Below are 27358 nucleotides of genomic sequence, written 5' to 3'. Positions count from 1 at the left end.
CCTGGAATGGTATAGATATAGCATAGACATCATCTCATGCTGATTCTATACCTGTGCATGAAGGCATTTTCTGCCCAGAGCCTTATTAGCCTATTTACAAAGATGTGACAATGGATGGTTGGTTTTCTATCCTGTTCATGTGGTCACATGGTTTATGTAAATTCAAAGGTTCCTTAAAGAAATTCATTTTAATTGGATATTTTGTAAAGTTGTATTCTGAAATGATATTCTGTTCAAGAGGAATTGAAATATTTACACCATTTACACAATTTTTACACCTCAATGTAAATAATAGGCTCTGTTTCTTATCTTCCTCCAAGATAATTTTATGTTGGGACTAATATGTATATTTCCCATGACAACTAGGCTCATAGACTCAACTAAACTCATACACTCATGAGTTAGGTCTCATACTCTCATTATTAAAGGTTTGTGCTTACAAGACTTTTCCCTGTATTTACAAAGTAGAGAGCGATCACTCACTGGTCACAGCCAGTAGGGGGTGCCACAGGGCCACCAAAGCACTCAAGCCCAGTGCTAATAAGGCAACATACTCTACATCACCACAGGGAATGAGGATATGAGGTATGCTGTATGAAAACAACCACAATTTCCAATATAGCCTATTTACCCCCATGTCATCAGTACGATGAGAAAATGTAAAGCTGTCTGTCTGCGCTTTGTATAGCCTACTCACTGTTATTATGTGTATAAAATGGTCAATAGAACAGGACTGGGGGCATGAAATTGAATAAAACTATATACAAACGCAAGAAATCCTGAATATGAATAAATACTTGTCGTATGACATCCCTCACCCTTCCCCTAGCCCCTTCCCTCTAAAAAATACAACTTTTACAATGGAAGACGTTGGACGTTGTGTGCAGACCCCCTGGCTAGCTCACAAGCTCAAGTCGATGATGATGTGCTCAAAGATCTGCGTGTTGCCCTTGAAGCTGGAGGAAAAGATGAAGTCCCTGCGGTCGGTGGAAACCACAGTGAAGGAGCGCGGCGCCTGGATGTATACCTCCTTGAAGCGATCAAAGACTTTCTTCTCTGCATCCCACAGGTAGATCTGTGAGAAGGTGTAGTCGCTGCCCAGGGCCAGGTAGTGGCGCTCTTTAAAGAAGAAAGGCTGCAGGATCATGGAACCTCGTGAGGGCAGTGCCTGGATCTCGGAGAACTGCTTGGCACTCCAGCGAAGGACCTTGGAGTCGCCGATGTAGCGAGTCATGGCCAGGTAGAGCTCCTCCTTAATCCGGAAGGCCTTGACAGCCACCACGTCCTCCATGTTGGGGATCTCGCCCTGCAGGGCGAACTTCTGGGAGCTCTTGTTCCACTGGTAAATGACGGGCACCTGGGAGCGGCTGGCCAGGATGAGGTGGGCTTTGCCGTCCAGGTCCACGAACTCGGCATCCGTGTCGCGGAACCACTCGTGCAGGGACTGGTAAGAGTAGAAGCCCTTGTCATTCCACTTGTAGAGGGTGGAGAGGCCCGCCTTGGAACTGTCGGCGATCACAAAGAACCACTCGCCGCTGATCTGGAAGGACTCAATGTCGTTGGGCTTGGAGATCTTGGACACCTCGATGTCCTGGAACTTGCTGAACCTGCTCTGGTCTTCGTCAAACTTGTAGATGTGGGAGCCACCGAAGAGCTGGGCCACTATGACAAACACCTGGTCCTTGATCACCACAGATTTGCACCCTACAATGGACTGGCCTGAGTTTGGAGACACAAGATCGATCAATAATATTTGAAAAGACAAATGACATTGTGTCTTTATGATATGGGAAGTACATCATATACACATCTGAGAGGGAAGTGCTGAACCAAAAACAATACTCTCACAATTAACATGAGGTTAAAGTACAGATTGTCAGCTTTTATTTGAGGGTATTTGTATAAATATTGGTTTCACAATTTAGAAATGATCAGGCCTTTTATACATAGCCTTATTTCAAGGCACAAAAGTATTTGGACAATTGGCTTGACTGTGTTTCTGATTAGTCAGGTGTGTTCTGTCTCAGAATTTGTCCAGGCATAAGAGAGCTGTCAATGTCTTGTCGTTATTCTAGGCTTTGCATTTGCATTTGGAGTCCATTTAGAGTGCTATTGGTGTCTGTCAACGTGAGGTGTCAATAAAAGTCAAGGAAGCCATTATGAGGCTGAAAAATCTGAAAAAAATCAATCAATCAATCAGAGATATAACCCAAACCTTTTTGGTGTACCAAAATCAACAGTTTAGTGCATCATTAAAAATAAAGAAAGCGCTGGTGAACTCAGAAATCACAAATGGCCTGGTAGGCCAAAGAAGACCTCTACAGTCGATGACCGAATAATGCTCACCATAATTGATTAAAAGTAGGTCCTCTACTGCCCAAAAGAAGATACCCAGCGTCTGGTGGGGTCAATGGATCACAGACTTCAAGCAGTTATTATATGCAAAGTATATGTGAGCAAATACTAAACATGCATAATTTGGACACAATATTAATCTGTCCAAATACTTGGTGACCTGAAATAGGGAGACTATGTATAAAAGTTGATGTTGTTTCTAAATGGTGAAACCAATATTTATACAAATACCCTCAAATAAAAGCTGACAATCTGTACTCTGACCTCAAATGTATAGTTTGATTTCAAATCCAAACTTTTGGAGTATAGAGCCAAAAGAAAAAAAATGCTTCACTGTCCAAATACTTATGGAGGGGACTATCTCTGCAATACGCAGATATATTAAGATTTTAATGAATGGCAGAATGGCATATCTAAGTAAAGAGCACAGGATATAAATGTCAAAAGTTTTGTTAATGACATTTCATACAATTTCTTATTATATAGTCATCGGGTACTAAAATGGTTATTTCATCATGTGTCAAAAACACTGTTGTCTCAAGCAAATCCAAAAGTAGACACAAGCCATGGTACAACACAAGCCAAAGCGTACCTGTAATGTTGTCATAAGTCCTGAAGTTCATCTCAATGTGGTCCCACTGTAAAACCATACAGCTCTCCGTATTAGGTGCAGCAATGGCCACATAGACGTCATTCTTATAAGAGAATGTGTCCACAGACAGGGACTCGGATGGGACTGTCTGGTGGAGGACAAAATCTGTGGAGAAGAGACAATGCTAGCATTAGTGTGAGAGCTTACACCCTTACAATACAAACGTACACCATAGGCCTAAAGGAATAACATGTTATTGTTGTGTCGTGTAATGTATTGCAAAACATGCTGCCATTTATGAACTAATGGGTTGGGGGTGTCAAGTAAGCTTTTTGCCACCTAGACCAGGAGCAGTTGGCCAGCTTCCTCACCAGTAGAGGTGCATTCGTTGTGCAGGCTGGCCATGTCGTTGAGCCGCTTGTCCTTCATCTCCTCGGGCCCAGCGCACACGACATCAGACACCGTGGCATTGGTGCTCTTCAGCCACGTCATCAGCCACTTGGCGCGGCAGTCACATTCAAAGGCATTGCCCCGCAGGTCCCTGTGCAAGGGCACACGTCAATCACTGCAGGACCACATGCTGCCTGACAGTCATCTAACAGTGATCTGTCTAAATGAAAATCTGCCTGGATGTGTTGTGCTTCACCATTCTTTCTGTGAACATGTGCCTACTGATTAAATACTTTGAAAGATATTGTTATATGATGGTATCAGGATAATGATGGATTAACATAGCATTACATCACATTCCAATGAGTAATTCAAGACTTAGTCTTGGACTAAAACTAATATACTGAGCATGTTAGAAGGGGTCAAATACATTACAAAAATAATGCTAATTGACACAAAATGCTTCCCATATCACTCATTAACATTCTAGGAAGGTTCTTGACATGTTTCTTGACTAAGAAGGAAGGTAAATCCAATCAACAAACACAAATGGTTGTCTTTGATCTCACAGTCAGTATTTACCTGAGAGTATCGGTACACATTGAGAGAATCTGAAACACAAACTTACAGCTCTATCAATGAGTCCAGGTCAATGAAGAGATCCCTAGGCAAGGCTTTGATGTTATTGTTTGCCAAAGACCTGTGTGGAAACAACACTGTCAGATCTCTGTATATGGCAAATATACAATTAAAAAGCCAGGAAATACAGAAGGCTGAAGGCACATTTCGCTGTCAATAAATACAAATGGCCCAAGAATGATAATGAGTAATAAAAATATATTCAAATGATATCAGTAATATCATACTGTATGTTTAATTTCCAGGCCAGTCACTGACAGATTCCTTTGAAATGTCACACATTTTCACTTAATGTGTTCTACTGTCAAATGGTACAGTAGGCTTACTTAATTATTTCCTGACAGTGGAATGACATTGAAATACATCTTCAGGATGCCCTGTTAGAAATCGGTGTCGTTAAGGAAAAAACATTTTAATCCTATTTTAAAATATCCCTAAATTAAATATTTCCTTTACTCTAAATAAATCAATGATGATTTGAACTTACAGGTGAGTCAGGTCCCTGAGTCCTCTGAAGGCATATTTGGACGTAGTCTCAATCTTATTACTCTCAATGAAGCTGAAAAACAGATATTTTTTTTACGGATTGTGTGATTATATGGAGGCAAAGCATAATGCAGTGGAATTCATCAGAAATATCACATAAGATATTAAGAAGTAACCTATCCACTAGGAAAACAATGTTTTTTGACAATGACCCCAATCTTTGGCAATGTGGAACTGGTCTTGCATTAACTCAGTTAACACAATAATCCTGAGATCAAACATTCCAGTAGCTACTACAAAACCATTCCACTTGAGAGTTGAAATTACAGGAAGAACTCCCATTTCTGGGTCCCTTGTGTTTTAGTGCGCCCCTCAGTAAATGTCAAATGCTGCCTTAGAAAGCCATTAGTACAGTACCTGCATGTTGATGTTAGACTTGATTTATACTCCATAACTGATTGCCCACAAATGGACCTCATCGCATGGTGATACTGAAGACATGTAAAGAATAGAAAGCAGGTGCTTACAGGTACTCCAGGTGTGGAAGGCCAGAGAACGCATCATCCCTTATTGTTGTGAGTGAATTTGAATTAAGAAGCCTATAACAAAAAACAAGACATTAAAAGTTAGGTAAATAGAAATACATGATCAATATGCAAATTACAATCCTGGTTCGTTACGTTCCATAATCAAGTGTAAAGTATGATCATCCAGAAACAACAGTCATCTTACTAATGACATCACACCACTGTGTTCCCCAAAGTGGGATTGCTTTCATTTGAGAACCGATCCCCTGTTAAACCCGCTAGTACTGTACATCATATCGCTGACAACATCAGTTCTCTCTCTGTTTCCTCTATGTAACCTTATCATCTGAGAGAAAGTCAAAGGTACTATTGCTCTATGGTACTCTTTCTCTTTGATAAACACGAGGGTCACTGTCAATGACAGTGGCAGGCATGCAGTAAAAGGTAACTAATGGCCTAAAATTATGTTCTGGCTATGATACAAAAGATGTACAAATGCAGCAAGAAAAACCTGGACCTGACCAGAGTAGCAGTGCACAGCTCTCTCCTCCCTCTTAGTTGCTGTATGGTCAAGATAATGATGGACTTCTAAAGTGTACCTGCCACGCCTGTGTTTAGCATCACTAGTCTAGGATCAATACTAGAATGTGAATGCAGATCAATGGCTTCCGGTAATTATGAAAATAATGGAATGAACTGCTTTCAAATCAAACCCATCAATATTATGGGAGCTTCATGTTTGGGAGAGTATTGAAAGCTGTAAATGTATATAAATAAGGTCAGCATGCACCCACTCAGGACCCATCAGCTGAGCAAGTCAGGAAGTGCAAGCTGGCAAAATAGTGAGAGAACCCTTTTAATCCTATAGCTCCTTTGTGGAACTCTGAGGGTAGTTACTGTATCAAGCTTAGAGCAATTGAACTTCAAGCCATAAACAACACACTAGACAACATTAAGGCAAACATGTAGGTAATATATTTGCTGTTTAATGATAATCTATCAATCTATCATCTAAGTATTATTTGTGTTGTACAGTAGGTCACACCCATTGCAGCAATTTTAAAAACATATGAATGCTTGCTTATTGCCCCTCTACTGTATGTAGCCTACTTTACTATGATTGAATACAGCACTTTTCTGACCATCTATCGAATCCAACTTTATTGGGAGTTGCAACCGCAGGAAGGGAAAGCAATGTGGTGAATTCTTCAATATTCAATCTTTATCATTGACTCACAAGAGTTGGAGAGAAGGCATGTGAGCGAACATAGCCTCCTTGACCTCAGCGAACGTCCCGTTGACAATGCTCCTGTAAAATAAAAGTAATGAAAAATGATTTGCAAATACCCTGTACCAAATGAGACCATTCAATACAACCGTATCGTACTTTCAGTCGTGTAGGCCTACTTAAACGCGTCACAGGTGATTAAGATATGGTATAACCATCATGTTTCAAAGATGCTGCATGTCACCAAAATATAATTTTAGCTTGTGGAGATAGTATTAACACGTACAAATCACGTAGGCTACCAATATGTCTATATTGCGGTATTGGTCATACCGAAATCAAATGTGTTCTGACGGCCAATGTAACCCATCTGCTACTTACAGTGAATTGATGTCGTTTGGGGAAATCCTCGGGGCATAGGAAGACCCGACGCAAATTATAGACTCCTTGGAACAGCTGCATGTTGAAGGACATCTGAAAACCCTTTTCAAAGAAACCGGTGGAACCAGGTACAATAACGCCACAGAAAATAATACGCAGTTTTTAACGATTGGAAGCATCTTTCTTGTCGGGCGTGCATGTGTGAGGTTTGCTAAGAACGCCGAGGCAGATCGCACTGCTTACACCCTGCACCATGAAATGCTGCACTGAACCCCTGACATCAGCAATTCAGCTGCAGCCCTCTTCGCCCAATTTAATTATTTATTTAGCCCAGTGCTCTGGTGAATGTTGGTTAAACAGCATTTATCTTACTCTAGTCTAGTATGCTTATATGGAGCGTAAACCTACTGAATGGTTTGCCTGCATTGATGATAGGCTACTTGGGCTATTTCTATCAATCCATGTTTAATATATGATCAATCCATATTTGTGCTATTTCTATATCAAACTTGGCTATTTGTCCATAATTTCTTCATGTTTAGGCACCATATGCAGGATTGCGCCCTCTTTTCACTGCAATGGGAATTGCAATGACAATACAGAATATTGTCTCCTCTTTCCCTCCCCTTGCTCAATGCAAAATACTTCTAACTGAAACAATTAATCTATCAATCATATGTCTTAGTTACATGACCTTGAAACGAGCAAAGGAGTGGAAGTGGTTGTAAGTGCAGCCGTTATTTAGCTTGGAAATGTTCGCGAAAACATGAACAGGAAATTAGCTAGCCAGTGGAGACACTCACATTCTCTCTGAGTATATGCATTTTCTGTCTAGGGCTGTTGGTCCAGGGCATAGTATGGTATGCTACCTAGAGCCAACTCAAATGCCCTGTTCCGGTCAATATAAAAGTGTTGGCCTCTTGTCTATCGGTCAATTCTTTGACGACCTTCAATATACTTTCTTTACTCACCAAAGTACTAATAATGATATACTGCTGACAACCTGTTCTTCGTCTGCTCAAGGGTGTAATTTCTCCAAAATACTAAATAAAACTGAATTATTTACCCAGTGTTTTGAGTTTAGAATATGGCACCTGTGCACCTGGATCAGCGCAGCATGCCATACTACGCCCTGGACCAGAAATATACTTATATACTGCGCCAGTAATTCTACATTCATCATATAGGAATTTGGCACTTAGGCCAATATTGAGATGATCGCTAGACGACCTAAAAGTTCGTGTCAGATCTAAAATGTGGAGGATTTATTTCATGACACAAAGTTGATATAGCCTACATGAAAAGGGCTCATTTGAACAACTGCGCGTGGCGCATTGACGGAAACTTCAATTCAGCACCATGGACAGAGACCATGGACAGGGGCCGAGGAGAAACAGCGACGTCCAACAGTTGACAAAACAAAAATCCCGCCGCAAGCCTATATTTTCTCTGAATTTAGGCCCTGCAGTCTAGAATCAATGTACAAAAGGAAGTTTATATTAGGCTAGAGGAAAAGCTATTGTGTGCGTTTCGGCAATAGTGCATTAACGAATAGGTCCCTTCTTGAATAACATAGTAGAAAATGCGGACAGGTCTCCCTTTACATAATTCAGGAGATGAGAAGGCCGATGGGGCACTATCAAGTCCCTGGTGGTGGCAGCCAGTTTCTCCATCGTCACGTAACCGTAGGCCTATACCTGGCACTTGAGGAGAGGAGGGGCGATTCATCATCTGGCACCCCCGGGGTACTTTACTATGATGGAGTACAGCACAAAGTAGTCGAGCGAGGCGGGCTATTTAAAGGCATTCTATTTTGGTGAGGATGGATCAGAATAAACAATGTTTGGGTTTGAGGGCAGATGCGATAAAAATGAATGTGATACTGTGCCTCTTTTTGCCGTTCAAGATGAGCTAATGAGAATGGGCATGGCTGCTGACAAAAGACTAAGAGGATGATGGCATACTTTTGGTCAACTTTTGGTACTTTGGTGAGCATTAGGCATTATTAGACTGATTATTTTGCTGGTATTCTGGATATACCATATGGACTGTAAGGGCCTAGTATATAAAGCCAAATTATACGCACCTTTTCTGAGGGAATAATGAGAATAAAGTGATAATAACTCAACCCTACTGAATCTGATTTTGTTATCACTCTCTCTGAAAATAACAGTTGTAAACTTTTAACTGTGAAACCAAGTGTAAAAGTAAAAGAAGTCCAATCCCATTAGGTTACACACAATCATGTATATATGCCCTAAACAGCCTAAAAAACATAATAACATATCAATTCAGCTATTCAATTCACTCTGAGCTTATAACCAATACAAATATCACATAAACTTCAGGGACAGATTCTAAGGTGTAACTACGCAATCAACTTGGAAAGTAAGTACTGCACTCAGTGTTTTGTCTTCAAGTGAGTGAAACTACAATGGCAGATACAGACTTCTTGAGATTTACACACTGCAGTAGACTTGATCAATACGGAGGCCTTAAAACTAGCCAACACAAAAAACTATGTCTGACTCTCTGCTATTCTGCGCACACAGCATCGCTGCAACGTCAGCAGCAGATGGGGGAAGCAGTGTGAGGACGGGGAGAAAATAGGAAATTATGCTACCTCAGCATAGAGAGAAGCCTGGATAACACACAGCGTTGATGCGCTGGAGGCAGAACCATATGAAAGAGGCAGTGAGAGACAGACATCTGCAATAACAGGGAGAGGGAGGAGTGAGAGAGAGAGGGGGGGGGGTAGAAGGGAGCGAGGGAAGGAGAGAGAGAGATAGTGTATGGGTTCTTCAGGGAGCTGCTTCCACAGATCATTAAACATTCACACATACTTTTGTACTGTACATGTCAAGCATGTACACTATGAAGCAGTAGCTATTCATGGCCAAATCTTGCACAAAGCACACGCAACAATCCATTTTCTTTCTCCAAACACAATGTTGTTTTTTTCTTCCATAGCCTTTTCCTTTTAAGGAGATAGAACCAATAATTACATTTTAGGTCATATACCACATGAATAATCACATCAAGCAGGTGCATCTGTTTCTATTTACTTGCCACCAGAACCCTGTCTAAGAACGATCTACCTTAATGATCCAAAACATCAGTTTCCGAGAAGAAACAGAGAGCATGGACAGTGTAGTACCGAAGTATAGATTAGTCATCAGTCAATGAGGCTTCACTGCTCACTAGCCTGGGGGAGTCTATTTTTGTTCCTTGAGGCAATGCCTACAATGCTTGATTGCGATTGGAGAGAGGAGGGGATAGGGGCCAATGGAAAACCCTGACATGTGAGTACAGTCTGGCCGCTTTGATTATAGGCCAATTCCCATAGTATAGTGGTCCTCTGAGATTTCCTCCCTCCCTGATCCTTTGCAGTAAATGTGATTATATCTGGACTCTTTGGGTGTAGGTCTATGTTTGAGTATGCGTAGCCTTATTGACTACGAGCTGGGCTGGGTTGATATGATATGTATCTGTTACATTGCTAATGGGGCAAATGAAAAGGAAACGGCAATGGAGAGGGTTGGGATGGGGGTTAATTCCCCTGTAAAATGTGTATCATATTACAACACAAAGAACAAAAGCTTTGTGAACAAAGACACATTAGTAGCATTAAATAAAACACTGTCTTAAAGCAGAAAAAGGATTGATCAATAGCCCTCAAGATGTTTATTCTTGATTATGAAGTGGATGGGATTTATTTTCCCAAATCTTCTCTATCTTGTCGGGGAGCCATAGCTTGTTCACTCCTGTTCAATAACAATAACATTAGGGTACATAGGGATCAGATTTCTGGCAATAGGCATTAGATGGCTATTAGTCTTGCATAGCCATACCTCCAAATCACGTTCTTCTCACGCCTCCTTTGGAGGTCTGTTGAAACAATTGAACTGGACGGAGCGATGGGAGAATGTGCTCGCAATTTCACTGGATGTTACATTCCAAGAGCCCTCCCCCTACATGCCTGTAGAATGGTTGTTTGTTGTTATGTGCATCTTCTTTTCCGACTGGGTAGGAGTATTCTGCAGAGAGTTGTTGCCAATGCTAGCTTGCAACAGTGTAGAAAATGGAAAAAAGCCTAAAGGAAAAATTTAATTCTGTTTTCTTTCCTAGGAAAGCCTGGTATTAACGAGGTTAGATGGCGATAGATTTCCTGTAAAAATGACAGAGAACAACCAAAGGTTAGATATAGAGATTCTTTATTGATAGATACAACAGCTTCCATGTCAACACTGTACAATCAGCAAAGTGCCTTCAGACACAAATGATACAGACACTGGATATCAGTGTAAACATTATTAGTGCCACATGGGACGATTACAAGTGGACATGTTGTAAGCACACTATGGCCATCAATGTCCTATACAAACAAGTGGTAGATTACCCATCAAGTACTCACAAAAATCACCAGAGATGGTCAACCACATCCAACAGGCATTGATATACTTTTATGTTTTAAAAATAAGTTCACTCTCCAGCAGAATCCTCCTGGCCTGTGGGGGGCGACGGAGAGATACTTCTAGCAGTGCCGCTCTCTTTCCTCAGGCTCTTTAGGCACTTATCCAGCCTCTTGATACACAACGTCACATCGTCACGTGTGATGCCCACAGCTGAGGCGGCGTTGAGGTAGGGACACAGGTATGCCTCTGAGTGGGACATGAAGCCCTGGAATGTGTACCCGCTCACTGTCTGCTCGTTGCCAAGGGGAACCACCCTGAAAACATACATAATACCATGAAGTATATCGCCAAGGTTTTTGTGTTCCATGGAAACCACCTGAAAACCAACTTCTATAGTATCGGTTGAGGGTGGAGGTGGGTGGGCTCTGGTTGATGTTAAGGAAAATATTGCCATGTTCCACCTCAGCCAATGATTGCTTGCACAGGTCAAGGACCTCCAAAAATAAATACAGTAACTACCACCACCAGTTTGTTACATGCCTGGCGGCTACTCCGAATATGGGCATTTCTGGCAGCGTAGAAAATGAAGGAAAATTCAGTTCCCTTTGCCCACCCCCTTACAGGAAAGCTCTTAAAAAAAGAGACTATGCAGTCTCCTCTTAGCTTATCACTAAGTAGAGCTAAGGCACAGAGGAGGCATTGCGGCATCATTAGAGATGTTGCAGTCTTTGATCTAAAGCAATCGCCTTCAGCCCCTCAGACACCAGGCAACAATCTGCAAACTAAGATTTTGATTACACCTTTTGAGAGTAACTTTCTTGAGGAAATATTGTTCTCTCTCTTTTTCTGGTCTGGTTGTCTGAAGTGGGATTTTTGCTTGACAGAGTATTCAGCAGTGGAAGTGTATTAAATCTCCCAAAGCGTATAGACTACAGAAGCCTCTGGAGTTCTGGGAAGGTACATCTCAACTTGTGAAAATCCCTCCACTACTCCAGTGAAAAATCAATGGCTGACTCCTGAGCCAATGTGTACAGTAGTGGCCATTAGAGAAGGGGAATGCATTATAATGAGCTGTAAGCTTCCATCTTATGTGATCTGTTTGTTTGTTCCACTGTGTGGAGGTCTCAGATCTAAGTAAGTCTAAGTACTGGTTCTGATGCTAAATCTGCTACTGACACATTGAGGCTCTCATGGCATTACACTGACAATGGTGAAAACAACCTCCCAGAGCAATGGCCTTAGAGGCCCACAAACTACATCTTGTTATAGCATCAATGACTATGCATCTAGATTTTGGACTGGCAGAACATTTCACTGCACAACACTAGATTCTTCACATCACATTATCAATATGAGATGGAATCCCTTTAATCTATTATGAATCTCTCTATCTGTCCATATACGGATTTAGCAATACAAAGCTAATCAGTATCTGCCATCGTAAAAACGTTTTTAACTAACGGCTCCTATTAAGTGTAGTGCAGCACATGCCAGACCATGACTTTGGAACAGGTTCGACACTGGCATTGATAATGAACGTGTTCACTTGCGGGAAACAACAGGGGGGTAATTCTTTGGTGCGTATATAAGGTAATAGGACTATAAGTGCTTTTCAATTTGAACCAAAAAATCATAGCAGAATGACACAAATAAATAATTCATGAGGATGTTTACAATATTTACACCGCCTCCCCTGTTTCGCCACAAACTATTAGGTCAGTCCCCCAAAAAATAAAAAATACACTGCAACAAAGTCAACAACATTAATCACAATCGTGTTGCGTTAATTGAATTAGGCATCAAGGAGGAAACCTTTCCATCAATATCACTGCAGGATTTCTCCTCTCTCAACAAAGCTAAAGTAATCACTGTCAGAGAGAGAGCATTAATATTCAAGTCATTGTTTTTCTTTCAGATGGGGATTTTCAGACCAATTTGTGTGAGTTGTCCCAGTAAGAGAGGGAAAAGGTAGAGTTGGCATTGTCTCACAAGCGTAATGGAAGCTGCTTAATTCAGCAGATGGCCCAGACTCTGCATCTCAGTAGTCTCAAGTGGCTTCCTCTCCTTCATCAGCACTTACTGTAAACAGTCCTGGTTAATGCAATGTGTTGGATTCCTACCAGGTATTCCCTTTAAATGGTCCAGTTTTTTTACACCCTTGTAAATGCAGGAAATTAGATGATTCAAGGAAGTCACATAAGGCTACTGAGATCGACCCTCTGTCTGTCTCTCTCACTCCTCTCTCTTTTCCATTCCCCCTCCAGGCTGTGTCCTGGGGCAGTGTTGCTTACCTGGCTCCAGACACCTGCCTGGTGAACAGCATGGAGCCGAGTTGAGTCACAGCCTTGTCACTCTGGGCCTGGAGGCCATCCAGAGACATGGCTGCAGGACAGAGGGCACACACACACAGAAGGGAAGGTCGTCAACAACGGCATGCATGGGGCAGCCAAGTTACACCCTGCACTTTGTCAGATCACTAGGATTGTGGAGATACAGTGGAGGATATAAAAGAGTTTCACAGTCTATAAGCCAGAATAGGATTTATAATGCTTTTAGCATTGTGAGATGACATATTGACAAATAAAACCACTTTTTCTAAATGGTTCTTTCCCATCCTAAATGTTATTTGGAAAAGATTGTAGTATACAGTATCTTACCCAGTGATAAGGGTTATGTGGGATGTAGTATACAGTATCTTACCTAGTGATGGGGTTATGTGGGATGTAGTATACAGTATCTTACCTAGTGATATGGGGTTATGTGGGATGTAGTATACAGTATCTTACCTAGTGATATGGGGTTATGTGGGGTATGCAGCAGTCTCTCTCCATGAGCCTCAGCTAGCCTCTTCATTTCCTGTGCAAGGGAGGCGTACATCTCCTTCAGAGAGAGAAAGAGAGAAAGAGAAAGAGAGAAAGAGAGAGAGAGAAAGAGAAAGAGAGAGAGAGAGAAAGAGAGAGAGAGAAAGAGAGAGAGAGAAAGAGAGAAAGAGAGAGAGAGAAAGAGAAAGAGAGAGAGAGAGAAAGAGAGAGAGAGAAAGAGAGAAAGAGAGAGAGAGAAAGAGAAAGAGAGAGAGAGAGAAAGAGAAAGAAAGAGATATAAATAGCAGCAGAAGGCTCCCACTCTCTGTCCCTCAGCCTTATTTTAGCAGCAGCCTCAGTTTATTGCTAATCTAGCAATTTCCCTCCTGCAGACTACCTCATCCCCCACTCCTCCCTCCATCCCGTTCCCCTGACTGTGCTAGCATTAGGCACATTGACTCCTCCCTCCATTCTGTTCCCCTGACTGTGCTAGCATTAGGCACATTGACTCCTCCCTCCATTCTATTCCCCTGACTGTGCTAGCATTAGGCACATCCACTCTTACCTCAGCTCTGTCACTAAAACGGGAGGATCTCTGATAGCATCACGATAGTCCACCTCAGGGATCAATTACCAGGGCAGAGCTTCACTTATGCCTAACTGTGCAGAAGTGCTGACAATGTGCTCGTCTTGCTTTCAACCCCTTCAGGATCCAAAATGGTAGAAAAATATTTAATTGCCTAAAGGGGTGAAGCTTGTGAGGACTGTTTTGGGAGTTGCATAACAACAACTGCAGCACTTCATAGACAGTAGGTTATGACTTATAGAATGCAGCCATGTGCACAAAAGAATGGTGTACTTGAGTGTTGTGGTGATGAATACAGTGCATGATGCTGCTGACTCATCCTCTACTTATCCAAATGTCACCTGGGCAAACTGGAAAACCACAAAGAGAAAAGGATTGTCTCTTCAAAAATAGGGTTGAGTCAACGGCTTCACTCCACCCATATTAAGGCTAAGTCTGAGTTTATTGTCCCTGAAGCATGCAATAATGCACAACATCTCCTAAAGATTCCCTATAGGAAATAAAATATAGGATCCAAAATGATTCCCTAGATGCTCCTAGTTCATAACACTCCTCACCATCCTCTGGCTGTGTATGAGAGTGACACAGAGAGACAACTGACAACTGACAACACTGAAGTTAAGATGACAAGTTTGAAGCGAGTGTAAGGAGTATAAAAACAGTCCCTTCAGCTATCTGCTGAAAGAATAAAGGTCATGCCTACCAGAGACACCGGACCACCCCAATCACATTCAGTCAACACCATCATCATAACAGAGATCCAATTACAGCCAATTCAGCTACTAAAACACCAACCTATTGCATAGTGGTAATGTATACAGTAGCTTCAATTCTACAAAAACATCCACTTAGGCTAAATCATCATACTGTACCTAACGATCAAGACTAGGGTTTTGAATTGCAGTGAGAATGTTATTAACTATTAACTGTTATTAAAAGAGAATGTTAAGAAATCACTCAGTTCTGCAGTCACTATGATAATCTGGTCTGGACATCAAATATGCACGATCAGGACCAATGGGAATCGATAAATGTTGAGAGTGCCAGGTCATGTGAGAGGCCAGAGGTATTTCCTGGTTGGATTTCGACAGCTCAGAGCATGCTGGGGATTGTATGCCATCCCACAGGGAGTAAGATGTATCAATGCCAATCAGTCACATTATACAGCGTACAAATATAGGAAAAAACACTGTGTGTAGAATATGTTTGAGGTAAGGGGAGATCAGCAAAGTACATATTTCCAAGGCAAAAGACACCAGGCTTTTTCAACCAATTAAGTAACTTTTCTTTTTTTTTTTTTAAGTAAAAAGGTTTCTGCATCATCAGCTCAGGTAAAGGGAGCAACTAAGGCTCTTTTGGATCGATTTCTCTTTGCTGTAAGCCTCCCTTTCTACACAGCAGTAACAACTAGTATCAGAGTGAGGATGCAGGTGAAAGTAGAGAGCTGTAATTTGTCCTAATTCTGTTAAGAATACAGTAGCAGAGAGGGGGAACTGGTTGAGGGATAAAGGGGGACCTCACCTTTCTCTCTGCTAAAAGTTTCCTGTAGCCACTGGCCCCCAGGGTGAGCAGGGTGATGAGCACGTCCAGAGAGGGAGAAGCAGATGCTCGACCTAGGGGAAGAGGGAAAAGTTAGGCCGTCAACTAATTGTGTGCCAGAGCAGACTGAACCTAAACCTTGACCAAACAAAAAAAAGACATATAAAAAGTTTAAATGTACTAAAGAACAGCCTCATGTCATACATGACTCATATATAAGTACAGAACAAACATGCCACTATGGTTGGCATTATATTGATGGTTGACATTGCTAATTCATTCAACTCGCTGTAGGGCAATCCGTCAATGTCAAAGGCTTCTGGGCATACTGTATGTAATGATTACTGCTGGCCTTACACTTGCTTAAACACAAAATCAATACACAGCAGTTCATTTGGAAGTGTGTGGTTAAGAATGTTGACTAACAAGACATAAACAAGAAATAATCAGATTTGACATGCTATATTTTATCTATCAAATCATATATGACAGGTGTGTTATTTACACAGGGTCTGATTGGGAAGAATGGATACAACACTAAAAAGCCCAAATGAAGCATCCATGTGCAGTGAGCACTCTGATGAAAGTCATAGCTGCACTTAAAATACAGAGATTAATATGAACTGAGCATTTGCACAAGTATTATGTTGCATAATTTAAGCATTTGCACCTGTTATTCTCAGATCACTAGGATTGTGGAGATTAAAAAAAATACAGAAAAAGAATACAGTCAGTATGACACTTGTGTGTGTTACCTTTCATATCGATGACACACAATCCCTTTGCAAATACAGCCCATAAGAAGTGACGTGATTGTTGCACACACCTGGGTACATTCTGCTGATCTCCTGAATGAAGGACTCATTGAAACCAGCTATTATGGCGCCACCTACTGGAACCATGAAGTTCTTGTCCAGGCTTTGTACAAAGGCATCAATTCTTCCAACACGAGCTCCCTAAGGAGTTTATAACACATTCTTATCGCAAAATAAATTACAATAATCATATTGCAGTACCACCACATTTATATTCAAACTACTGCTTTGACACAGTCAAGGCTTTCCAGAATATGCAAATAGTTTGACGCTGCTACAGGAGATACTCTACAAGTAGTAATAAAACACCTTATTCAGTGGGTTGGATAACTGGAATGGGAACAAAAATTGTGAACAACATTGTATCCATTACTGATATATGAGTGTGTATATGTCACATAAATCATTAATTTAAGTCAATCTGAGATTTGTGCACAAGTATTTTATCACAGCACATGCGGCATCGATGATAAGGAAATGTAAGTATTTGACTGAGCACAGTATGGTCTAGAAAATGAAAGATTTATTAAAGAGAAATGGGTCACACAGCATTAGTACCTGCTGGATGAGGTGCATACACTTGGACGACTGCACTCCATAGGCATTGTTGACAATATGGGGGATGTCGTATTTGGAACACATGGTGGCCAGCTCCTCCAGTCTAGAAGAAGAGAGGAGATTCAGAATGTCCTGGTACACAGGAATACACTACTAACATGTGGAGGAATTATGATTATATCACAATCTAGGATAATCTAGGTATGCATAAACTTTTGCTTCAATCATAGCATGATAGTTATGATTATCATAATAGGTAAGTAATGGATTTGTTCTACTGTGTGGCTAGCTCTGGGACTACCTGTCAGGGACACGTGGGGCGAAGCAGGAAGTGGTAGAGTGAATACACAGGATGTTCTCTGCTCCCAGCTCCTCTATTTTACCCTCCACCGCCTCCAGGTCTGTCCGCAGCTCATCACCCTCCAAAATGTTCTCTACCACCACTGGTTCAAACCCTATTCACGTCAGGATTTAATAGTGCAGACAAGAGATAGGAGTCAAGGTAACTCCCTGACTTCTATCAAGTGTGAAATAAAACAGCCATGTCTATGATGGTGCTGGCAGTTCCAAACCTGCTGTGATCATGGCTTTGAAGCAGGACTTCTGGTCGATGCGGGGCCAGATAATGTAACGTGCCTTTGGCCTCCTGTGGCGAAGTGTCAGGAAGCACAGCGTCAGGCTCATCCCCGTCGCCATGGGAACCACAAAGCAATTGGCCACGCTCCGCACACCTAATAAACATGATCATCATGATCCGCACACATAATAAACATGATCATCTTCAAATCCATTCTCTCATCTATAAGCCCCATTAGCTATCCTACACAAATCAGCATTATGGGTCATTCCATGTCAAATCAACAAGACACGACACCCACCATCTAAGATTGTTCTGAAATGGTTTATGTAATTAGAAACAGATATGATTCCTGCATCTGCCATAATTATTTTGTAGAAATATACTTTCATTCCTGAGAAACAATCTAATTGATTGTATCTAAATTGGCCATTTTCATTTTGTGGGATTCATATAATATTCAATAGAATTCAAACCCCAAATCCGATTTGGAACAAAGTCCTACCTGACAATGATTAAATATGAGGAATCCAAAACAATGGTCAAAAGACACCCATGAACCCTCCGTTAGAAGATTTTATCGGCCAGTATGGAATATCAGTTCTATATGTCTTACAAGTAATATTAAGTTTTGTTTCTAGATACTATGTAATGTATGGCTGGTTATTTCTGTCCAAATATATTAGTTAATAGCCGACTTTCCACAGCAGGGTTTATGCCATGTGTGCCAAGGCCAATTGCTTTCCCACAGTCACTCCCGGGCTTCAACAGGGCTTACTCAGGGCCTATTTGGTGCTTAAAACCCATGCTTTTAGCCTCCTCTACCCCCCTGGTCCTTATGAGGCCAAACGGGGCTAGAGGGCACGGTTTAGAGCGGGGGGGGGGGGGGGGGGGGGATAGTAAGCCTTGGCACGCACTGGCATCCATGTTGAAAAGCGGCTTTTGAAGTGGTGTGTCTCATGTCCCATTATACAATGCGATAGTCCCAAATTCTGTCCACTAAATAGCACTGTCCCTGCTACTGTCCCAACCTGAGATGGTGGGTGTCGAAATCCTCTTTTGTCCATTGATTTGACATGGATTGAGCCTTTTGTTATTTTGCCATTTACACACCTGAGAGTTTCAAAATGTCCAGCACAACTGAATTGGTCAGCTTGTTTAGGAGACTGGAACCTGCCGCCTTGGGTTGAACGGCAGCAATGTCACCTGATCGGCCTATCCCGTGGATCAACCTTTATAAAGCAACAGCCACAGGTCACCTTATCAGGACAACAAAACATGTTGAAAACACCACATTAAGCTGCTAGACCATAACATTTCAAATACAACACAGATTGTATGAGGCAACATAACTTTTGTATGATAACATTGGGGAAGCAACAGTTGATATGAACCTGTAATGTCGCCTGGCCACCAAACTGGATGCCACTCGGCCCTCCCTCTCGCCCACGCCACAGTTTCCCAGGAAGTTGTTGCTGTCCATTATGGCCAGTTCGTTCAGAAAGAGTTCTAGTGTGCTCTCGCTCCATCCCTCCTCTGGACACTTGCCCTGTAAGACACAATACAGAGCAGGCCAAATAAAGCACTATCTAATAATCACAGATATCAGTGAGGAGAAATTCTGAGTGCTAGTACTATGACAAAGATATGGCACCTTGGTAAGCATTGGGCAAAAACGAATGTACATGCAGCAATACAGTTTGATCATATCTGACCATGACATTGTGGATTCAAAAGACTAGGGTGCAAATATTACCTGTTCCAAGAGCAGTCTTATCAGTTGCTCATGACTCCGACGTGCTTGAGACCCTTGACGAATGTATGCAGGAGACACTACCTTCTCACTTATGGAAAAGTTTTCACTATTCATCTCTGCATCGACTGTCAAAAAGAAATTCGTTTCCAAAACAAGGAATTCACATAATTATGCTCTAGCCGATGTGAACATACATGCATACCTTGATTAGCTACAATGACAAACAAGGAAAGTGTGAAATAAATTGCAGTAGCCTCACTTACAAGCAAGCAGACAAGCTATGGACGCTAACCGGCTAGCTTGCTTTGGTTATATATTCATTCCTCTACTCAAACTGCCCACTTCAGCTACTGTTACTACAAATTTGGTTTATTTTCATAATCGGACTTATTTACCGTTATAGATGTCTTCCTTGTCAATTTTCATGCAAGTTCATGCTGGCAAGAGCTGTCAGAAAACCCGGAACACGAGTGTACTGACGTCAGCGTGCGACCCCGATTACGTATGGAAGGAGGAGCAAACCAAAAATAAAGTAAAACACTTTGATTATTTTGGTGTTAAATTGACAAATTGCATCGGTTAATGTTCTGAATTTAAAAAATCACGTTAAAATATTCTTAAAAATGCATAAAAACACTTGGAATGCAATAGTGACATAAGTAAGCCATCATCAATTAAGTTTTGTCTTAGATACCTCTCAAAACCCAAATTAATAGAGGGGAACACTATCTGACAATGGAACACATACTGACACGACTGCTGGTCAGGAATGTCCCATTAGTCTCCCCCTTGCACAACCATCCAAAAACAGTCTCAGGCTGAACAGAAAGTAGAGACATATTTTCTTTCCCTATATCAGAGTTAAAGTTGCAATTGCAGTGTATTTGGTTGAACATCTGTCACTGTTGTAGTGTAGGCCGATGTATTCACCCAGCATTTCATACAGGAACCATATTCCATACAGCAGCACAGGCGGGCAGCTAGAATAACTGCACTGCTGCTTGAAGTCATAATTCCCAGGTAATCAGTAACATAATCAGTGTGTCTTCTGATGTAACACAATGGAGATCAGGTGCACTCTGCCCGACTGCTATGTAGGCAACCTGGAACACCACATTTGGGAATGTTCAGGCTGTGTTGTCCATCAACACAGTCATTTCATATCGAACTGTATGACACTGTTAGTCTCACGTAGCCATACCTCCAAATCCTAACCATTTTGTCTTCAGGGTGATCCTTATAGATAGAGGAGAAGTATACACTCCTTCACACCTCTTCTAACTGTGTCCTCTGCATTGCCATAGCCCCTTCCTCTTGTACTGTTTATACACAAAACTAGAGTTGTTTTATAAGTTGTAATCCCTTCAGATAAAAACCCACAATTCCATAATCAAAAGCCCTTGTTAACTAAATACATTGACCGCCTGAGTGTGTGTTTCTTCTTCACTCACCTGTCTGACCCAACCTGTCCCCTAAGCCCAATAAGTACTGTGAATGCCTCAGTGGGCATTCCCTGGGGAACTTGGGGGGAAGGGGATGAAAGGACGCAAAAACCTGCCCCTTTGCCCTCCTGGATGTTTTTTTGTTTTATTTGTTTTTCGCATCTCACACACACACACACACACACACACACACACACACACACACACACACACACACACACACACACACACACACACACACACACACACACACACACACACACACACACACACACACACACACACACACAGACACAGAAAGAGAGATAAACCCCACTACCACAGGTCCTCAGTGACAGCAAGAACAACAGCTGCAGTATTGTGTCTGATTGTTGTAACAGTTTATTCAGAGTAGCCTAAACAGATCTTCAACAGTCTGATGTCTACTTACCACTCAGACCGCAGATCAGTTGGGATACTGCTCAGGCCAAACTTGTTCAGCGACAATATAAAAGTCCTTCAACATTGCTTGCTTTTCATCTATTCATTGAGACATTTTAAGAAAATCTCCTGAAATGGCATTGCTTCAAATCAAATCAAATCAAATTATATTTGTCACATACAGTTATATATCGCATATATCACATACAGTTGTAATTATATGTCGCATCCAGATTGAAATTGACACAGTGAAATGCTTTGGGATCTTGCTCCATGCTCAACAACAGCATACATTTGTTGTCAAATAAAAAGTGACAAAAAGTGACAATAAAGTGACAATAGTACTAGTAAAGGCAAATTCTGCCAATGCAAGAAGAAAAAGGCTGGCAACCATAGAGAGAGGCAACAAGTGTACAGCCTAGCTTTCAGACCAGCTGATATTGAATAGTCCAGGATTCCTCTTCTTCAGGCACAGGCCATACTGTGCCATGCTCCATCCACTGTATATGTTGCTGCTAGTTACGTTGGCTGGCTGTGAATCTCTCTGGCTCCAGTAGTCTAGGCTGGACTCACAGTGGGCTAATTGTTAGCTCGCTCGCTGTTGGAGCTGTTGACTTGCAAAGGGGATCATTTTGAAATAGCCGTGTTAGCTACTTGGTCGGGTTGGCTGGTTAGTTGTATGGGCTAGCTGTGTCCATTGGCCTCCTCTTGAGTCAAGGGGCTGCTCTCACACAGGTCTGTCTTTGCTGTGGGGTCTAGTGGGCCTGTAACAGAGGGAGAGGAGATTTTAGACTCATATACAGCCAGAGTATTCATTGTGTGGTCAAGCAATTCTCAATTCTGTCTTTCAACAAGTAAATTCTAGGGTTGTACAATTGAGTCAAATTCAATCTATTAAAGTTTGGTTGACAAATCAATCAGTGAACTCATCAGCAACAGTCTTGCATTAAGATTGTCTACCCTTCACCCAGAGGTGTTCACTTGTAAACTTACCATTGTGCATTCAAAAGCATTGGATTGGCATTGCTGGAAAGAGTTTGAACCATATTCCTTACCGCAGCCCATAGCTCTATTATTAGTGGGCTTGTTTCAGCAAGTCCAACTATTGTTCTAGCTCATACATATCACTTTGAAAACTGTCTATCTATCCATCTATCCATCTATCCATCTATCCATCTATCTATCCTACTGTATAACCTGCTCTCATCTATCTGGCTACCCTACCCTCTGACCATATTTTATCTTTATCCATCTGTCCATCCTACTATCTCACTTTATTTCAACTATTCAGCCATCATCCTTTCTTCCTATTTCCAGTCTGCTTTCTCAGAATAACTCACTTATACAATTCTTAATTGTATTTACAGAACTATCCTTCCCCTCTTTCATCTCTACCTCCTATCTATCTATCTATCTATCCAACCTTCTCTCTCTTCCTTCTTTCAACCTTCTCATGTATCTGCCTATATGCTATATCCTCTGATCTATTGGTCCATCCTATCTCACTTTCTTTACTACCCAGCAAAACTATCTATCTTATCATCAAAACCGTCTTTTTCCACAACCAAAATAAGACTGTGCAAGCCCACAAAGTTTCTTCTGGAACTTCTTGTTTTAGTTCTCTATATTCACCCATCAGACCCATCTTATCCTTCCCCTCTTGCTCCCTCTGGTGTCTGGCTTGAGTACTACTAGCACAGTAAGGTAGGACTGGTCTCTTACTTTTCACTGGCTGCATTTCAGTGTCTTCTGTGGTCTTACTGGGCTGGGAGCAGTCACTTCCTTTCACTTTCAGATATCCCACAATGCCTATGAGGGCAAGAGCCAGCACGGCAATCACCACGGCAATGATCCACCATTGAGACGTCTCCTGCAGATGCAGCCGCTCACCTACAGTAGACACAGGTAATGCACACACACACACACACACACACACACACACACACACACACACACACACACACACACACACACACACACACACACACACACACACACACACAGAGTAAGATATGACTAATGTCCCTTCAAAGTTGATATCACACTTATAACAGCTCAATACACATAATACGTACACACATAATCACACCTCAGTACACTTGATATACACTTGATACACACAAATCAAATCAAATCAAATCAAATCAAATCAAATCAAATCAAATCTTGTATTATCACATGTACATACAGAGTTCTCATATGTTAATTCGAGTACTGGCACGGAACAATGAGGCAGCTCATCATGACTCAAACTCAACAGTGACTCAATCTAAGCCAGGAAGTGTACATGTCATGTACAATAGAAAAACACCAACATACTGTAGAATATATGACTCACATGCAACACACACACGCGCACACACACACACACACACACACACACACACACACACACACAAGGAAATATTTTTTAACCAGGAAACATTGCACAACATTACATATTACTCATACTACTGTAAACTAATTTCCCCAACACACCCCCACATGTTTGTTTGTGTGTGCTTGTGCGTGTGTGTGCATATGTGTGTGTGTGTGTGTGTGTGTGTGCGTGCGTGTGTCCTCTCACCAGTGACAGCTGAGATGTTGACACCGGTATGTTCGGTGTGTGTGCTCTGGGGTAAGGAGTAAACACATGTGTAGGTGCCTGTGTGTAGGCTATCTGGGTTGACCAATTGCAGAGACCCATCCCCAGATGGAACCTTGAAGACATCCAATCGTGCACGGCCCTCCCAGGGCACTGAGACCGAGCTGTGCTGTGATAGGCTGTCGTAGGTGAGGATGAGGGCAGGCTCGTTGTGATTGGTAAAGCTCCAGGAGAGGGAGGAGTTACGCAGGTAAGGAGGGGCTTGGCAGGGGATGGTCAGATCCCTCCCTTCTATCCCACTGATCTCTAACAGACAGGGAGAAAGAAAGAGAGAGAGAGAGAGAGAGAGAGAGAGAGAGAGAGAGAGAGAGAGAGAGCGTGGGAGGAAATGAGAGAGACATTTGAAGAACTAAGATACACAAACAACTTGTGCTCACACATTTGTTTGACTCAGGGTGTGTGTGTGTGTGTGTGTGTGTGTGTGTGTGTGTGTGTGTGAGTGTGTGTGCGCACGCGCGTGCATGTGTGTGCGCATGCATGTGTGTGCGCGTGCATTTGCTTGTGTGTGTATCTCTGTACCTCTCTCTCTGAGTGAGGCTGTCCAGGCCTGAGTTCCGTAGGAGGAGATAAGTTGACAGATGTATATGAGATCTAATTGGTCCTTCAGCCTCCTGAGCCGGCTCTCCACTGTGTACAGCCCCTGTCTGTCTGCCAGCTTACGCGTGATTGGTCTGAGGGGTTCAGCAGTGGGTGGGTCTGTTGCCCAGGTAACATGAGGTGCGGGGTAGACGCCACGCGTTGAACACTGCACCTCTTCGTACCCACTTAGTCTGGACAGCTCCAACGTCAGGGAACGAATTGGCGCTACCCGTGCCCCCAACACACACACACACACACACACACACACACACACACACACACACACATACATTGATGTATGAATATTGATCAAATGTGGATAAGAGTAGGTGCTTCTGCTCTATTGATCTGTGGGCATGTCTGTTGTTTGATTGACAGCCAGGACTTACCTTCTACCCTGACGATGACATGGGCCTCGTGCATGCCCGCCGAGGTGCGCACGTGACATCTGTATCTACCCCTGTCCCTGGGACCACACTCCCTCAGGTGCAACGAGGCGTTGCCATGGGAGACCAGCTGTGTGAAGAGGGAGGTGCGGCCGGTGTACTGCTCGTGCTCAGACCACTCCCCATCGCCTCCCCCTCGCAGGAAACTATACACGACCACTTCCTGTCTGTGCCAGCTGATGACCTCATCGCTGGCGGGCTGGAAGCTGCAGGGCAGTACACACTCCTCTGAGAACACGCACGTCACATGGACATCTAAAATATAGGGACACACGTCATACACGTCATTCACACCATAACAGTGTCTCCTTCAGTGTTGGCAGGTGTGAGAGGCAGCAGTGGGGAATGATCACATGTACCATGATGGAAAAGTAACATGTTGTCGCTTGCATCATTTTTCATGGGGAATAACAATCTAGATTACATTTCTATCTGCAGTGCTCTGCCACTCTCAGAAAGTGTCTTCAAGAGAGAAGAGAGAACTAAACCCCTGTCCTCTCTCTAACTATCGTAACTCTGTCTGTCTGGCATACATACAGTATTAAACCTGGGAAACTCACCTATATACACTCACCGGACACTTTATTAGGTACACCTTGCTAGTACCGGGTTGGACCCCCTTTTGCCTTCAGAACTGCCTTAATTCTTTGTGGCATAGATTCAACAAGGTGCTGGAAACATTCCTCAGAGATTTTGGTCCATATTGACATGATAGCATCACGCAGTTGCTGCAGATTTGTCGGCTGCACATCCCTGATGCGAATCTCCCATTCCACCACATCCCAAAGGTGCTCTACTGGATTGAGATCTGGTGACTGTGGAGGCCATTGGAGTACAGTGAACTCATTATCATGTTCAAGAAACCAGTTTGAGATGATGTGAGCTTTGTGACAGGCACGTTATCCTGCTGGAAGCAGCCATCAGAAGATGGGTACACTGTGGTCATAAAGGGATGGACATGGTCAGCAACAATACTCAGGTAGGCTGTGGCATTTAAATGATGCTCAATTGGTACTAAGGGGCCCAAAGTGTGCCAAGAAAATATCCCCCACACCATTACACCACCACCACCAACCTTTGAGTTACTGTTGCCTTTCTATCATCTCGAACCAGTCTGGCCATTCTCCTCTGACCTCTGGCATCATCAAAGCATTTTCGCCCAGAGAACTGCCGCTCACTGGATATTTTCTCTTTTTCTGACCATTCTCTGTAAACCCTAGAGATAGTTCTGTGTGAAAATCCCAGTAGATTAGCAGTTTCTGAAATACTCAGACCAGCCCGTCTGGCACCAACAACCATGCCACGTTCAAAGTCACTTAAATCACCTTTCTTCCCCATTCTGATGCTCGGTTTGAACTTCAGCAGGTCGTCTTGACCATGTCTACATGCCTAAATGTATTGAGTTGCGCAATAAAGTGGCCGGTGAGTGTATATGCCATTTAGCTGACGCTTTTATCCAAACTGACTTAAGCGAGTACATACACATCAGGGAGAGACTCTCTCTCTCTCTCTCTCTCTCTCTCTCTCTCTCTCTCTCTTTCTCCTTATTTCTCTCTCCAGTGTCAGTTATATTCCAAGTGGAAGGTATTTTGACTCATTATTCAGGAATTTTTCTGGTATCAATGTGTACGTGTGAGCTTGTGTGTTCATGTGTACTGTATGGCTATTAAATAACTCTCCCCTCTCTTCTCTCACTCTCTATTCTCTCAACCCTCCCTCCATCAATCTATCCTTTACTCACTCTCTCTCTCTCTCTCTCTCTTTCTCTCTCTCTCTCTTTTCCTTAAGTTGATTTACCAGCTCATTTTTGCTATGATGTGAACCCAAACCATGATCAGATCACAAGTTCTCATTTGGAATAAGAGCTCAACTCTACTCAATCAAAACTGCTATCCAGAGCTTACACAGAGCTAAAAATAAGACATCACACTGTCAGCACAGACTGAGGAGGACGTCATTCAATCAACCCACAGTGAAGTATTTACCAAGTCACTTACAGCAAACCGCAGAGTGATTTTGGGTACTTATTAACGTGTGTGTGTGTTTTATAATTTGCATACAGAAATACTAAGTAAACATTCCAACGGCAGGTAAAACTGATCCTGACCTCAGGTGTGTGAGTCAGCGTTGCTTGCCTCAACATATCTCCACTTTTCCTCTCTCTTACCAAACACAATTGTGT

At 42.4% G+C, this 27358-nt stretch overlaps 2 protein-coding genes across 2 annotated transcripts; both read right to left on the bottom strand.

Moving 5' to 3' along the window:
* Positions 1–901: 901 nt before the first annotated feature.
* lgi2a (leucine-rich repeat LGI family, member 2a) lies at positions 902–6777 on the bottom strand (the record flags this gene model as incomplete). Its single annotated transcript, XM_083678186.1, has 8 exons — positions 902–1719; positions 2948–3112; positions 3319–3488; positions 3966–4037; positions 4464–4535; positions 4990–5061; positions 6227–6298; positions 6599–6777. The coding sequence occupies 8 exons, from the start codon at positions 6775–6777 to the stop codon at positions 902–904; spliced, it is 1620 nt and encodes a 539-aa protein (XP_083534312.1).
* A 4024-nt stretch (positions 6778–10801) lies between these two features.
* On the bottom strand, positions 10802–20108 carry sepsecs (Sep (O-phosphoserine) tRNA:Sec (selenocysteine) tRNA synthase). The gene is made up of 12 exons (XM_083681685.1): positions 20041–20108; positions 19646–19770; positions 19284–19438; positions 19003–19121; positions 17885–18043; positions 17614–17767; positions 17313–17415; positions 16766–16895; positions 15922–16013; positions 13800–13893; positions 13305–13395; positions 10802–11327 (listed from the first exon to the last, which is right to left on the bottom strand). The coding sequence occupies exons 1-12, from the start codon at positions 20069–20071 to the stop codon at positions 11081–11083; spliced, it is 1500 nt and encodes a 499-aa protein (XP_083537811.1). The 5' UTR covers positions 20072–20108; the 3' UTR covers positions 10802–11080.
* Between the last annotated feature and the right edge of the window lie 7250 nt (positions 20109–27358).

Source organism: Argentina silus (genome assembly GCF_951799395.1).
Source record: "Argentina silus genome assembly, chromosome: 1".
NCBI classification, from domain to species: domain Eukaryota; kingdom Metazoa; phylum Chordata; class Actinopteri; order Argentiniformes; family Argentinidae; genus Argentina; species Argentina silus.
Note: the sequence above shows the minus strand (reverse complement) of the source record. Positions and strands in the feature narration are given on the sequence as shown.

Excerpts from the sequence above, each read along its gene's own strand:
- sepsecs (XM_083681685.1), bottom strand. The coding sequence starts at position 20,071 with ATGAAAATTGACAAGGAAGACATCTATAACG. Across the intron at positions 16,896-17,312 it reads GTATGCACCTCATCCAGCAG|GGAGCTCGTGTTGGAAGAAT; the intron begins GTACTAATGCTG and ends TAAACTCCTTAG. Across the intron at positions 13,894-15,921 it reads AACTTTTAGCAGAGAGAAAG|GAGATGTACGCCTCCCTTGC; the intron begins GTGAGGTCCCCC and ends CTCTCTCTGAAG.